Source organism: Narcine bancroftii, chromosome 8, assembly GCF_036971445.1.
Source record: "Narcine bancroftii isolate sNarBan1 chromosome 8, sNarBan1.hap1, whole genome shotgun sequence".
NCBI lineage: Eukaryota > Metazoa > Chordata > Chondrichthyes > Torpediniformes > Narcinidae > Narcine > Narcine bancroftii.
Window position 1 is genome coordinate 54566691 of NC_091476.1, and position 12571 is coordinate 54579261.

Consider the following 12571-nt stretch of genomic DNA (forward strand, 5'->3'; position numbering starts at 1 on the left):
TTTTTGAAGTAACCCTGTGTTATGATGCATATCTATTGCTGCTGGTTTTTGGGGTCCTCTGAACTCTGTAAAATTGCTAATTATGTTTCATTGACTGGTATGCCAGCATAATCACATAAAGGGTATGATCATCATAAAGCATTGTGAAAACTGCCCAGTGGATTATTGGCATCCAATAATCAGGAATGGTGTATGGGCAGGGCAAAGAGCATCATCAAGGATGCATCTCACGCGAATTATAGACTTTTTACTCTTCTTCCATCTGGTAGGCACTTTAGAAGCCTTCGCTCTCAAATCACCAGTCTCAAGAAGAGTTTCCCCCCCTTCCCCCCCCCCCCCCCAACCAAGGCTGTGACCCTGCTGAACCTTGAATCACAGCGCTAAGTGGTACTGCATTCACATAATTGTTTGCTGAATGTACTTTATTTATTTGAATGTATTTATTTGTATATAGCACTATTTTTTTTAACTTCTAGATGGATGCAAATTGTATTTCATTCATTTTGTATTTTACTTGGCACAATAACAATAAAGTTGAATCTAATCTAATAAATTCACTGTGAGGAGCTCCCCCTTTAAACTTTTACTCTTTCACCCTTAACCCATGTCCTCTCACTTAACCTGAGTGAAAAAAGTGCTCTTGCTGTCAGCTAATAAGGTTGCAAAAATCTCTCAGCATGGTTTGTTGTCACTCACTAAAAATGCATAATCAGGACTTCTGCAGAGTCGGCAGTCATCTCTGCAACAGTAAAGAAAGAGGAAGACTCCTGTCCTGAACTGAGACCCCTAGTTATAGACAGTCCAGTGATGGGTAACAGCAACAATGCATCCAACCTCTTGTGTCTCATTAGCATTTTGTGAATTTCAATTTGATTACCTCTCATCCTTCTGAACGAAGGAAGATCCAGTTTGCTTAATTGCCCCTTATATGTCATATGTACCATCCTAGGAATCAATCTGCTAAAGTTCTGTCAGTACACTCAGGAAACAGCCCTACCAAACCTAAATGTTTGTTATTGCAAAATGCTATGTTTCAGTGATTCAGGAATATCCAGGTTGCTTTTGGTTGGCTACTGCCTGGATGAGCAGCAGTAGCTAGGTGCTCCTGTTCTTTTTAAAATTATTTCCCATTCATTCATTTCCAACTTTTCAACCAAATTGTTTTAAACCTTACCCCTTTGTTACCATTTTTTGCTGATTACTTTAAAATGTCTACCAAGAGAGCAAAAGTTGATAAAAGCAGCAAACAGGAGGAAGAGGCAGCTACTTTGACTATGGACTCTATTTCTGGTCTTTTAATACATGTGAGATAACTGAAATTGTTAATGAATGCCAACATGAAGTACAATCTACACTTTTTTTGTATAGATTAAGTAAGTACAATCTACATTTGAAAAAGTTTTGGACGCATTATTAGAAATTGATATATGTCTGGGTTCTGTGGAGCAAAACTTGGAAACAGATAATGATTATGTGGATTAATTAGAAGAACTTCGCTTGGCATTATCTGCTAGCAACTCTAAACTAACTTCAAAAGTTACTGGCTTGGAGAGAAGAAGCAGAAGAGAGAACATACGAATCTTGGGCTTGGCTCAAAATACTGTAACTGGCCAACTGACCAATTTCTTTTCAGAGATGCTTTTGGAAATTCTTTTCTTTGACAAAACACACTGTTCTTCAATTCCAAGGCCAGCCCCGGGTTGCTGGCCATGTTCAATTATTCTTAGGTTTCATCACTTCCAAATAAAAGATCTTGTATTTCATGAGGCTCGTCAGAAAGGAACTCTTCAATAGCCTGATCAACAAATTAGACTTGTAGACGACCTTTGTCCTGAAGTGATGAGTTTCCATATACAATATAAAGAAGTCATGGCTGAACTGTAAGGTTTCAAGCCTGCTTTGTTATACCCAGCATGTCTCTGAATTACACCCTTTAATGGTCACAAGAAGTTTTTGAACTCAGTAGAAGCAGCACAAAGATTCCTGGAAGATTTGCCTTCAACATCAAGTCTTGCATGAATTGTTATTTGATGTCTGAAGCTTTTTGTTTTCTTCTCTTGATTGGGTGAAGTTTGGCTCCTCTCTCCCTTTTGTTATTGTAAGGGGTAACATATTCGTTTGGATTATAGTTACGCAAGTTTGTTTTACTTCTATTAATCTTATGACACTTAATTTACTTTTTTGGATGAAATATTAAGATGAATATTTTAATAATATTTGCATTCACTACTTTAATAGTGTATGAAATGCTGGTCGCACTTGTGCACTCAGGCTATTAGACCACAGTGGGAAACAAGGCTAACGCTTATAACACGTGCACAGTTCAAATTGTATGCGGGAAACTTTAAAGTTTGCCATGTATGTGCTACTTGCTCCACTAAGCCTGCAAATCCAAATGGGAATAGATGGAGATTTATACATTCATTGTTCTTTTATTATCAATGGTTCACTTTTTTGTTATTTCGGATATTCATTGCTTAGGAATACTTGAGACATCAATATATTAAGGATGCTTTTTATTTTGCAGCCAACTGTGGTAAAGTGCCATGAACACAACATTCATGTTCAAGCATTTAGGTACTTAAGTGTAAATTTTTAATGTAAATTCTTTGTCTCTCTGGTTGTAAACCTAATACAGATTTATACTGTTTTGAAATACTACAATTTTTTTTAAATAAAGGAGCGATAATTAGAATGTCTTTTTCTGAGCTCACTGCTGTCTTAAACAGCAGCCTTTCGATGTTGGAGATTTTGGAAGGAGGGTGAGTGTTTTAGTTTCAGGCATCAGGTTTGCAAGGTTGTTATGGCTTTGAGTTCTGTGTAAGCTGTGTTACTGCGTGGCTTCAAGGTAGTCACATTGAGTTTAGTGATAATTCTTCATAACACTCATTAAAAATCATGAATAATCTTATCAAAGCCCTTTCATGGAATGTCAAAGGTTTAAGTAGCCCAATTAAATGTCGGAAGATCTTGGAACATATTAAGCATTTGGGATCTGATGGTGTGAACCCATATTCATAACTGTGATCATTCTAGTCTCATATGAAAATGAGAAGACAACTTTTTCATTCTTCCTTCAACACTAAAGGCAGAGGAGTCTCTATTTTAATTAACCAAAATGTTCCTTTCGTGCACCATAAGATTATATCAGATAAAAACGATCGATACATTATCGGTACATGCAAATTATATAGTAAAATGATAGTTTTGACTAATGTATATGCCCCAAATGTTGCAGAACAATCTCAGCACTCAAGCCCATTGCATTTTCACACCTTATCCTAAAGAGAACTTTGCTAAATAGACATCATTGTAAATGAATCAACTTTTATAATTCCGGCTTGTAAATAGGATTTAAAGCCACAACATCATTTTACATTTCTGAGAAGAGTTTTATAAATGGACAAAAATATTTAAGATACCTTAATGTGATCTTTCCTGATCTGTTTAGCATGTTTCCTTTCTTCATGATGCCATTCTACATGTCGCTGTGCCTCACCATATTTTTGTTCTGCATTATTCATATCTTGTTTCTCACCTTCACCAGAGAAACCTGTCGACTGCAATTGATTCAAAAAAGCTAATGATAAACAGCTGAAAGGATTATTAAGTATGAACAGTGAATATAATCAATCAGATCACATTTCTCTACTGAGCTCAGTTTAAACTGCAAAATGAATTCAACATAAAACTGCTATCAAGCAGCATGTCACTCCACTGGATTTACACCAAGATTACTGCATTCATTAGTTTTGAAACATATCGAGTTTATCCACAAACTGGATAAACGTACTAATCTTTCATGGTGTATTGAAAGGTACAGAACTGCTTCAAGTTACCACCAAGGAGAAAAAGTATTTGCCAAATCATCACTGCCCGTCAATTGACACATGTCAAGGAAGTATTCAAGAAGGCCAGGAATGCTCCATGACTAATTTATCCATTAACTAACAAAAAAGCACTAGAATAGTCTATCAACAATGGCATCATGGTAAAATAGCCAAAGCTGCATCTTACCTGACAACTGAACAGTGATCCTGGAGATGTATTTTTTTCTGTTGATCTACTGAAAGAAAACATCACACGTTTATATCAATATACCTGCAATATTGTTTCCAAATGCAAACTTACTTCCAAAAAAAGGAGGGAATTTATTCAAGGGATTATTATATTTGTTTAACATTTGCACATATTCCAAACAGCATTATTGGTAACTACGGTCAACAGAGACTCATCCATAGTCATATTGTGCTTTGGCCTACAATGCTAGAAACACTCAGATAAGGAAGCATCTGCAGAAAACAACATTAGGCAAGGATATATCAATAAGATATCATTAGTCTTGGTACTTCGATTTGCAATAGGTACACAAGCTAAATAGTAGCTCTTTTGTGTGATCAAGAACTCAATTTTAATACCCTGAAATTATTAAATTCATGTATAGGGCTCTCGGCACTTATGGACTAATGAAGAATGAGACAGCAATGTAAACAGAGAGACTTTAAACTGTCAATCTAAATATTCTGCCAAACTCCTGCTAGCAGTTCTATCTCCTCCTGAAATTATAGGTCACTATAATTTCCAATTTCAGGGGGAGATAAGCCATAAGATGACAGCTCACCTCCATCTGAAAATAACTTTAAATAAAATCAGTTCTCATGCCTTCCGATTACCTGCCATGATTTTTTTTAATTTTTAATTTTCTGAAACATCAATCAATTTATAAGTAATCTCTATAATAATTAAAGGAAATAACAAAATCCCCCTCTTTTGGCCCAAAAGTCTAGTATTTTTGTATGACCTGTGTAAATGTCACACCCCCCTCCCATTTTTGGCCCCAATTTCCTGCCTATCAAAGCTCCCAATGCTCCAGCTGCGGACTGACCATCCAGTCCCAGCCATCCGAGCTCCCAACATCTGAACGATGCTTACAGTCCAAAAAATTTAATGATTTCACGAGTATATATAGTATTGTACCCAAAGTATTAATATGCATTTTTATGAGTCAGAAATTTATCATGCATTCAAAATCCAGGTAACAATATGATTTCAACTGAAGAATTAAAATCAAATCTAGGCACCAGCTGTTGAGCTGCATTAATGTCCGTAGCATGGTTAGCATAGTGGATAGTGCAATCCTGTTAAAGAGCCAGCGATTGGCTCCTAACACCTGGGTTTGAATCCCGCGCTGTCTGTAAGGATCTCTCCGTGTTTGTGTGGGATTTCACCATGGGCTCTGGTTTCCTACCAGCCTTCAAAACGTACTGGGGGGGGGGGGGGGGGGGGGGTGTATGTCATTGGGTGGCATGGGCTCATAGGCCAAAAGGACATTACTGTGCTGTATCTCTAAACTTAAATTTACAGACTTCATCCTGGATTTGCAAAACTATGATCAATAGAAAACCACAATCAGCCGGAATTCTGACTAAATCGCTCTTTTGACTATCCCAACGATGCTGACTCTAAGCCATGCTAACAGTTAAAGAAGTCATCAAGCTATGTAGCACAGAAACAGACCCTTCAGCCCATTTCACCTATGCTGACTAGGTTGCTCCATTAAACCTAATTTCATTGGATCCCATTGCTCATCAAAGCTAGTCCCATTATCAATCAGGAATTAATTTAAGGTATTTTACTTTTGCCCTTCATTGATTTTTTAAATCTTTTCTGATTTGCATGTTTGTTTACGTTTCTTTAATTAACTGTGGGTGGCACAGTTGGCGCAGTGGTTAACACAACACCTTTATAGTGCCAGCAATTGGGACGGGGGTTCAAATCCCACGGTGTCTTTAAGGAGTTTGTATGTTCTCCCTTGTCTGTGTGGGTTTTCCCCAGGTGGGAGGCTATAGTTTCCTCCCACCATTTGAAACATACCTGGGTTGTAGTTAATTAGTTGTAAATTGGGTGGCATGGACTTATGAGTCGAAACAGCCTGTTACTGTGCTGTATGTCTAAACTTTTTTTAAAAATGATTATATGTGTACATTCTGTACAGTTTCTTTAAATTACCAAAAAGTGGCAATTCTGCCTCTCTGAGGAAAAATAACCCCAGGTGATATCATGTATGAACTCTGACAATAAATCCAAAATCTGAATTAGCCTGCCTCGACTCAATATCCTTTCCTGTTGAATATCAATCTAAACAGCTTCTGAATGCCACAAATGCAGTCAAAAGATTCCCCAGTATTGTAGCTTATTTCACACATCAACCACTATTCGTCCTTCAACTCTCTCCTCTCTCATTTTAAACTTATGCCCACTGATTTTAGATTTCCCCATCCTGGGAAGAAGACTGTGATCATTTCAAGATTCTTTATTGTCATGTAATAAAACAGAAAATGTAGTACTACATGAAATTTCCTTTAGTCTACTGTAAGGCAAAGATTCGCTATCAGCAGAAATTGTCCACTGTCCCTTACAGTCAGAAAAAGAAGCAAAAGAGATTCCCCCAAAGTCACTGAGTATTCATGGATTCGCTTCCAGCTTTCCCGTAGCTACACAGCCTTTAGTTCACCATCACACCTCTTGAAACAGGTAGTGAACCGAGATATCCATGTGCACATGCTTGTACCTCCTGTGCGTTAGCTGGAAGGGTTGCAGTGTCTCTGGACCATGGAGGTTTGGCAGTGTATGCACGCCCTGGCCGTGTCTGGCCTGTTTGTGTAGGCCATACCACATGAACCGCTCTACAATTAGCTGGGTGGTCACTTGGATGGAAGGGTGGGCCAACCCGCGTAAGGCATCAAACACTCGACACCTCCAGGCGACCGTGGTTGCCCTGTGAAGGTGTTGGAGAGGAGTTTGTTACCTCTGGGTCAAATGGGTATGTCTTTGAGGCAGAGCCAGTGAGTACAGTTCGGTATGCCAGTATTTTGCTGATCTTCTTCTGGGCTTCTGCTAGTGCTGCGTAATCCACTCCTGGGGCTGTTCTTGACAGTGCGTCCGCCACCACGTTGTTCTTCCCTGTGATATGTTTGATTGTGATGGTGAATTCAGACATGTTGGCAGACTGACCAAGGGTTAGACACTTTGGCGAAAGTGAAGGTGAGGGGCTTGTGATCCGTGAAGAATGTGAACTCTCTCTCTTCTAGGAAATACCTGAAATGCCAAATGGCCAAGTATAGGGCTAGTAACTCCCTGTCAAAAACACTGTACTTGACTTTTGGGGGCCACAGATTTCGGCTGAAAGAGGCGAATGGCTTCCATTCCCCTTCTATTAATTGTTCGAATATGCTGCCGACTGCCATTTCAGAGGCGTCCACAGTGAGGGTTGTGAGGACATCCATCCAGGATTGGACCAGGAACACGGTGTTGACTAGCGCATCCTTGGCCTGGTCGAACACTGCTGTTGCCTCTTCTTTCGCTTTGCTGGACATCAAACTGAAAAGTGGATGCATAATTCGGACCGTTGAGGGAATGAACCAGTGGTAGAAGTTAACCGTCCTGACAAATTCTTGCAGACCTTTAACCGTTTTGGATCTGGTGAATTGGTGAATGGCCTCCACTTTCCCCAGCAGAGGAACAGCTCCGTGATAGATGATCCGGTGTCCCAAGAAGTCGATAGTGGACAGACCAAACTGGCATTTGGCGAGGTTGACCATCAGTCTATAGTTGCTGAGGCAGTGGCAGAGAAGGCACAGATAGGTCAGATGTTCTTGGCGGGAATGACTAGCTACCAGAATATCATCCACGTAGATGAACATAAAGTCCAAGTCACGCCCCACCACATCCATGAGGCGCTGAAAGGCCAAATGGCATCCTCAGGAATTCAAACAGACTGAACAGGGGTTACGATGGCCGTCTACGGGACATCCTCAGGATGGACTGGGATCTGGTGATACACACTCACCAGGTCTATGATGGAAAAGATGTGTGCCCCATGCAGTTTGGCCGAGAAGTCCTGGATGTGTGGGACTGGGTATCTATTCGAAACCATTACATCATTCAGTCTTCTGTAATCACCAGATAGCCTCCATCCTCCCGCGGACCTGAGGACCATATGGAGCGGGGAGGCCCATGGGCTGTCCGAGCACCACATGATCCCTATCTCCTCCATCTTGTTAAACTCCTCTCTTGCGAGCCAGAGTTTGTCTGTTGCTAGCCTGCAGGCCTGGGCATGCAGGGGGTGTCCTTACGTGGGGATGTGGTGTGTCACACCATCTTTGGGGGCTGCTGTGGAAAACTGCAGCATGATGATGGATGGGAACTTTGATAACACCCTGGGAAACTTGTTGTCTGAGCATGTGAATGAGTCAAGGTGTGGAGCTGACAATTTGGCCTCCCCAAGGGGAAATGTTAGGAAAGTCTTGGCGTCAACCAGTCTCTTTGCCTTCAGGCCCACCAGCAAACTGTGCGCACAGAGGAAGTCTTCCCCCAGCAATGGCTGTGATACCACTCCACATGAAACAGCTGGAACCAAATTGCAAGGCGGCAGTGCAGATGGTGCTGCCATTAGCTCTGGCCCGGCACCTCTAGTTCTGGTATTGTGGCTCAAGAAGGGTAGGACATTGATTTCAGCTCCTGTTTCCACTGGAATCTGCACCCGGAGTGTCTGTCCCAGGCATACAGGAGGCTATCACGATGGCCAGCCACCATAGCCATTAGCAACAGCTGATCTTTTTGTTTCCCTGAAACAAACATGGTGATTGGCATCAGCAGGCCCCAGATCCCCATCTTTGATGGTAAAACCACCCAAGATTCAGAACTGGTGTTGTTGCTCAGTGTGGGTGTTGCAGGTTTAGCTGATGGGGTGCAGTGTGATAGGTAAAGTAGCTAAAATCCTATCTATGTCTTGGATTTGTTTTAGAATTCAGATCCCCTGTTAAGAAACTTTGCTGCATTGCTCATATGGACAGTTTAAGAATTGATAGCATTGTTCCTGATGGACATGAAAAGAATTTAAATAAAATGTAAATTCCAGATATAAGATATAATTTTGAGGCAATAAATTGAAAATAGGTGAAATGAGAGTAGACACGAGCTCAAATTTAACTAAATTTTTATGTGAAAATTTTTGCATTGTATTAGGCTTCTGTCGTATGCAAATAGTGAAATTTAAAACTCTTAGTATAAAAAAGCAATGTTTAATAGCTTGAAAATAAAGCCTTGCATGAGGTTTGTTTAGATTGGCCTTGGTAAACAGAACCAGTTTGCATTACTTAAATGTCAAGACAAGTTTGATTTTACCTGGTACAATTTGAAATATGTACAAAAGCATTTACATTAAGAATCAGGTTTATCATCATGGACATGTATCACAAAATTTGTTTTACAGCAGCAGTCTGGTTCAGAACAAGGTGCAAAAATGACTAGAAATTACAATGATGTAAATACAAGATTTTAAAAAGCTAATTAGCGCAAAAAAGAGAAAAAATGAGGTAGTGTCCATAGGTTCATTCTCCTTTCCGAAATCTGATGTCGAATGGGAAAAAGCAGTCTTTGTAACATCGAGTGTGTGACTTTCGGCTTCTGTAACTCCTCCCTAATGGTAAGAATGAGAAAAAGGTCTAGGTGGTGAGGTTCCTTGATGACAGCTGTTTTCTTGACACACCACCTCATTACTACCAGTAATGCCCTACCACTGGCTGAGTTTACAACCCTCTGTAACCTAAGAACTAAGCAGATATGAATCCTAAATAACGATGCAATGGAAGGGAGGAAGGTTGGATGTGGATGTGAAGCAGAATAAATAAAAAAACATACCTATTAGATTCCATTCCTTTTTTCTTCTTGTCCCTTATATTTATTGATGAATGTGCTAGCAGTCTGCAAAACACAAAGTGAGAAATATGTCAACAAACTCAAAATTCACTTTTCCTTTGACCCCCCATGAAAAATACTGCAAGAGATGCAGTTTCTATACATGGACTATTTAAATTTATTAAGAAGCAACAATTTACGAGGGTGAACGTCACTGATTGTTCATCTATTACATATATTATTTGTATAGCTGCCTTCTTTCCTATTTTCTAAGCCTTCAATCATTTGCTGGTGGAGGCTGTTAACTTCATGAACTATATTTTTATGATCTGGTCAATGAGGTGAAACATAATATATTAAAATCAAAATTACACCCTCTTAAAATGTAGATATATTTAAATTAGATATTTGGCTAAGAATTCAGAATCTTTTGTCAGCTGCTCAGAGCCAATGAGAAACTATTTTCTTCCACGTGAGAATCCTGACTGATAAAAGCATCTCAAGCTTTCTGGCCAATTTTTACATGAGTCTTCTGATTTTTTTATTATGATAAACCTGTACATACAGCCATTGATAACAAACAAGACATGATTTGCTTTACAGCATGCTCTTTCCCAACAATCTTAAATAATACTTATAAAATATGTCAAGGATGAACATTTATAGACTGTCATGAAGTCTTAAAGTAATTTTACTACAAATTAATCTCAAGTAACTAGTCATCAACAATAACAAAAGTGAATTTGTAATATGATCCTTGAACAAGATAATGGTAGAATCTGAAACTCGAAAGATGATACAAAACTATAAAGATTCTGCAAGGCAGAAAAAATCAGTTACTAAAAGTCAAGCAGCAATATGGAGTAGCTTGAATGAAAATCTTGGAGCAGTGAAAAATTCAAGATGTTGATTTTTGAAAGATTCTCTTTAAATACTGAATCAATTTTGTCAGAGGTTTAAACATCCAAATCCACATTTCTTCATTCATTTTAGAATTCTGTTATTTTAACTATTAGATATTTTATTTTCAAAGCTCTTTGGCTTGAAAATAAAAATCACAAATTAAAAGGGTACAAGCTCTTTCAACTGTACATACAAATCACGATTAATGTAGATCTGGGGTGTGGGAAGTCTAAGGTGTAAAGCAATTCTTGTGAGTGAATGTTTGTGTAATTGGATTTAAAATTTTCCTACTGAACTGCATTAGATATTTGGAAGCAAAAATGCTTTCAAGTCATGTTTGTATCAATGGAAACAGGGACATCTTCAATGGTTAAATTAAACATCTTGAAAACCAATATAAAGATGAACCCATGGGATGACAAGGGTTTAGCTCAATTAATACCAATAGATGTGAAAGAATAAGCATAGCAGATACTTAAGAAAACGCAGCAGGTCCAGGCAGAATCTGTGGAGACAAAAGCTAATGAGAGCAGAATGGTTGGATATTATAAGAAGAGAGGATTTGCTTGGAGGTCGCAGGATTTTGCAATGTTTCCCCAGTGCCATATTAAGAATATGGAATGAATGTTGATTAATCACAGATGATTTATTTGGAGGATTGGAAACAAGGGAATAGTGTTACGAGCCCAGAGGACCCTAAAACTCTGCAGCAAGACAAATGGTTACTTAAACAAAACTTGCTTTTAATTATCGTTAAACATGAAAACAGGATCAAACTTTAACTATTACTATTAACTTAACCTAACATAACCTCCTCCTAATGCTAAGCGCACGTGCATGTAATGTGTATACAAGTTCAGAAAAGGTCTTTAATTCACAGTCCAATCTCACTTCTCACTCTTCCAAGTTCACTGGTTCCAGGAATTCTTAGACTGTGAACAAAATTTAACATTTATGAATTTCACCAGGCTTTGGTGCTTGGAAGGTATATGGTTACAGCTCAGGAAGGTTCTTGTCGGTTTTCAGAGAGAGATTTGATGTTCACTGGACACAAACTGATTCCTTCTAATCAGCCATGTCAGTGTCTTGCTGAAGAAACTTGACCCAGGGTTTTCCAGATGATAACCTCTTTCTTTCAGGTCACCACAGAGTTCCTTTTTGTTTCTCTTATTTTAAGTGAAAGATTAGGCAGTCAGTCCTCTCCTCTTGTATGGACCACAAAGGGTTTGACGAGTCTGAACTAAGAACTCACAGCCCATCTTCAAAATGGGCTTTTTCCATAAGGTTGCCATGTTCCAGTCCCAGCTGCTGAACTGTAGCACCGTAGAACTCAATTCGATCTCTCTCTCTCTCTCTCAGAAAAAAATCTGTTTGACTCTCTCTGCTTGCAAAATCACCTGACCCTCTTCGAACAGCAACCTGCACTCAGACAGCCTGCCACTTCGGATGTAATCCTCCAAGTTCTTTCATCTGTTGCTTTCCAAAACAACAATCCATTTGTGAAGTCTCTATAGGCACTCCCCAAAGCTTTTGCAAAGGCACTCGGATCTAGCCTGTCTGGCTTGAGTCTGCTTTGTGTTTGTATGTGACCTACACTAAAAAAAACCTGCCACAATTTATCTCCTTTAAAACATATCTATATACAATATAAAATACAACATAGTCTGTCATAATATAAGAAAAACAATGCTGGTACTGTTAGATACAGAACATAGCTGCTGGAAGCCTGATGAGAAAATGTTGAAAATACTTTTATTTCCAATTTCTGACAGCTGCTGTTTTCTGCACCAAAATATTCGAGTAATTTTTTGTCTTGGCTGCTTTTTTTCTTGTTTCCCTCAATCAGATCAACTATGATTAATAGGCATTCATCCTCTCTCTGACGATCCAATAGCACGTGGTCACCTGGGCAACTCTGCTCTCCACATTGCTGCAGATGCTCCAATTGTACTTTGTACCCCTCTCCTCA

The 12571-nt window shown here is 39.1% G+C and overlaps 1 protein-coding gene across 1 annotated transcript in view; it reads right to left on the bottom strand.

The window, feature by feature from the left end:
* The window catches only part of LOC138740702 (leucine-rich repeat and calponin homology domain-containing protein 2-like), a 177239-nt gene that overhangs the window by 54706 nt on the left and 109962 nt on the right, over nt 1-12571 (bottom strand). The window contains 3 exon segments of the mRNA XM_069893745.1: nt 3423-3560; nt 4018-4066; nt 9703-9765. Coding sequence (XP_069749846.1) covers nt 3423-3560; nt 4018-4066; nt 9703-9765 — 250 coding nt within the window.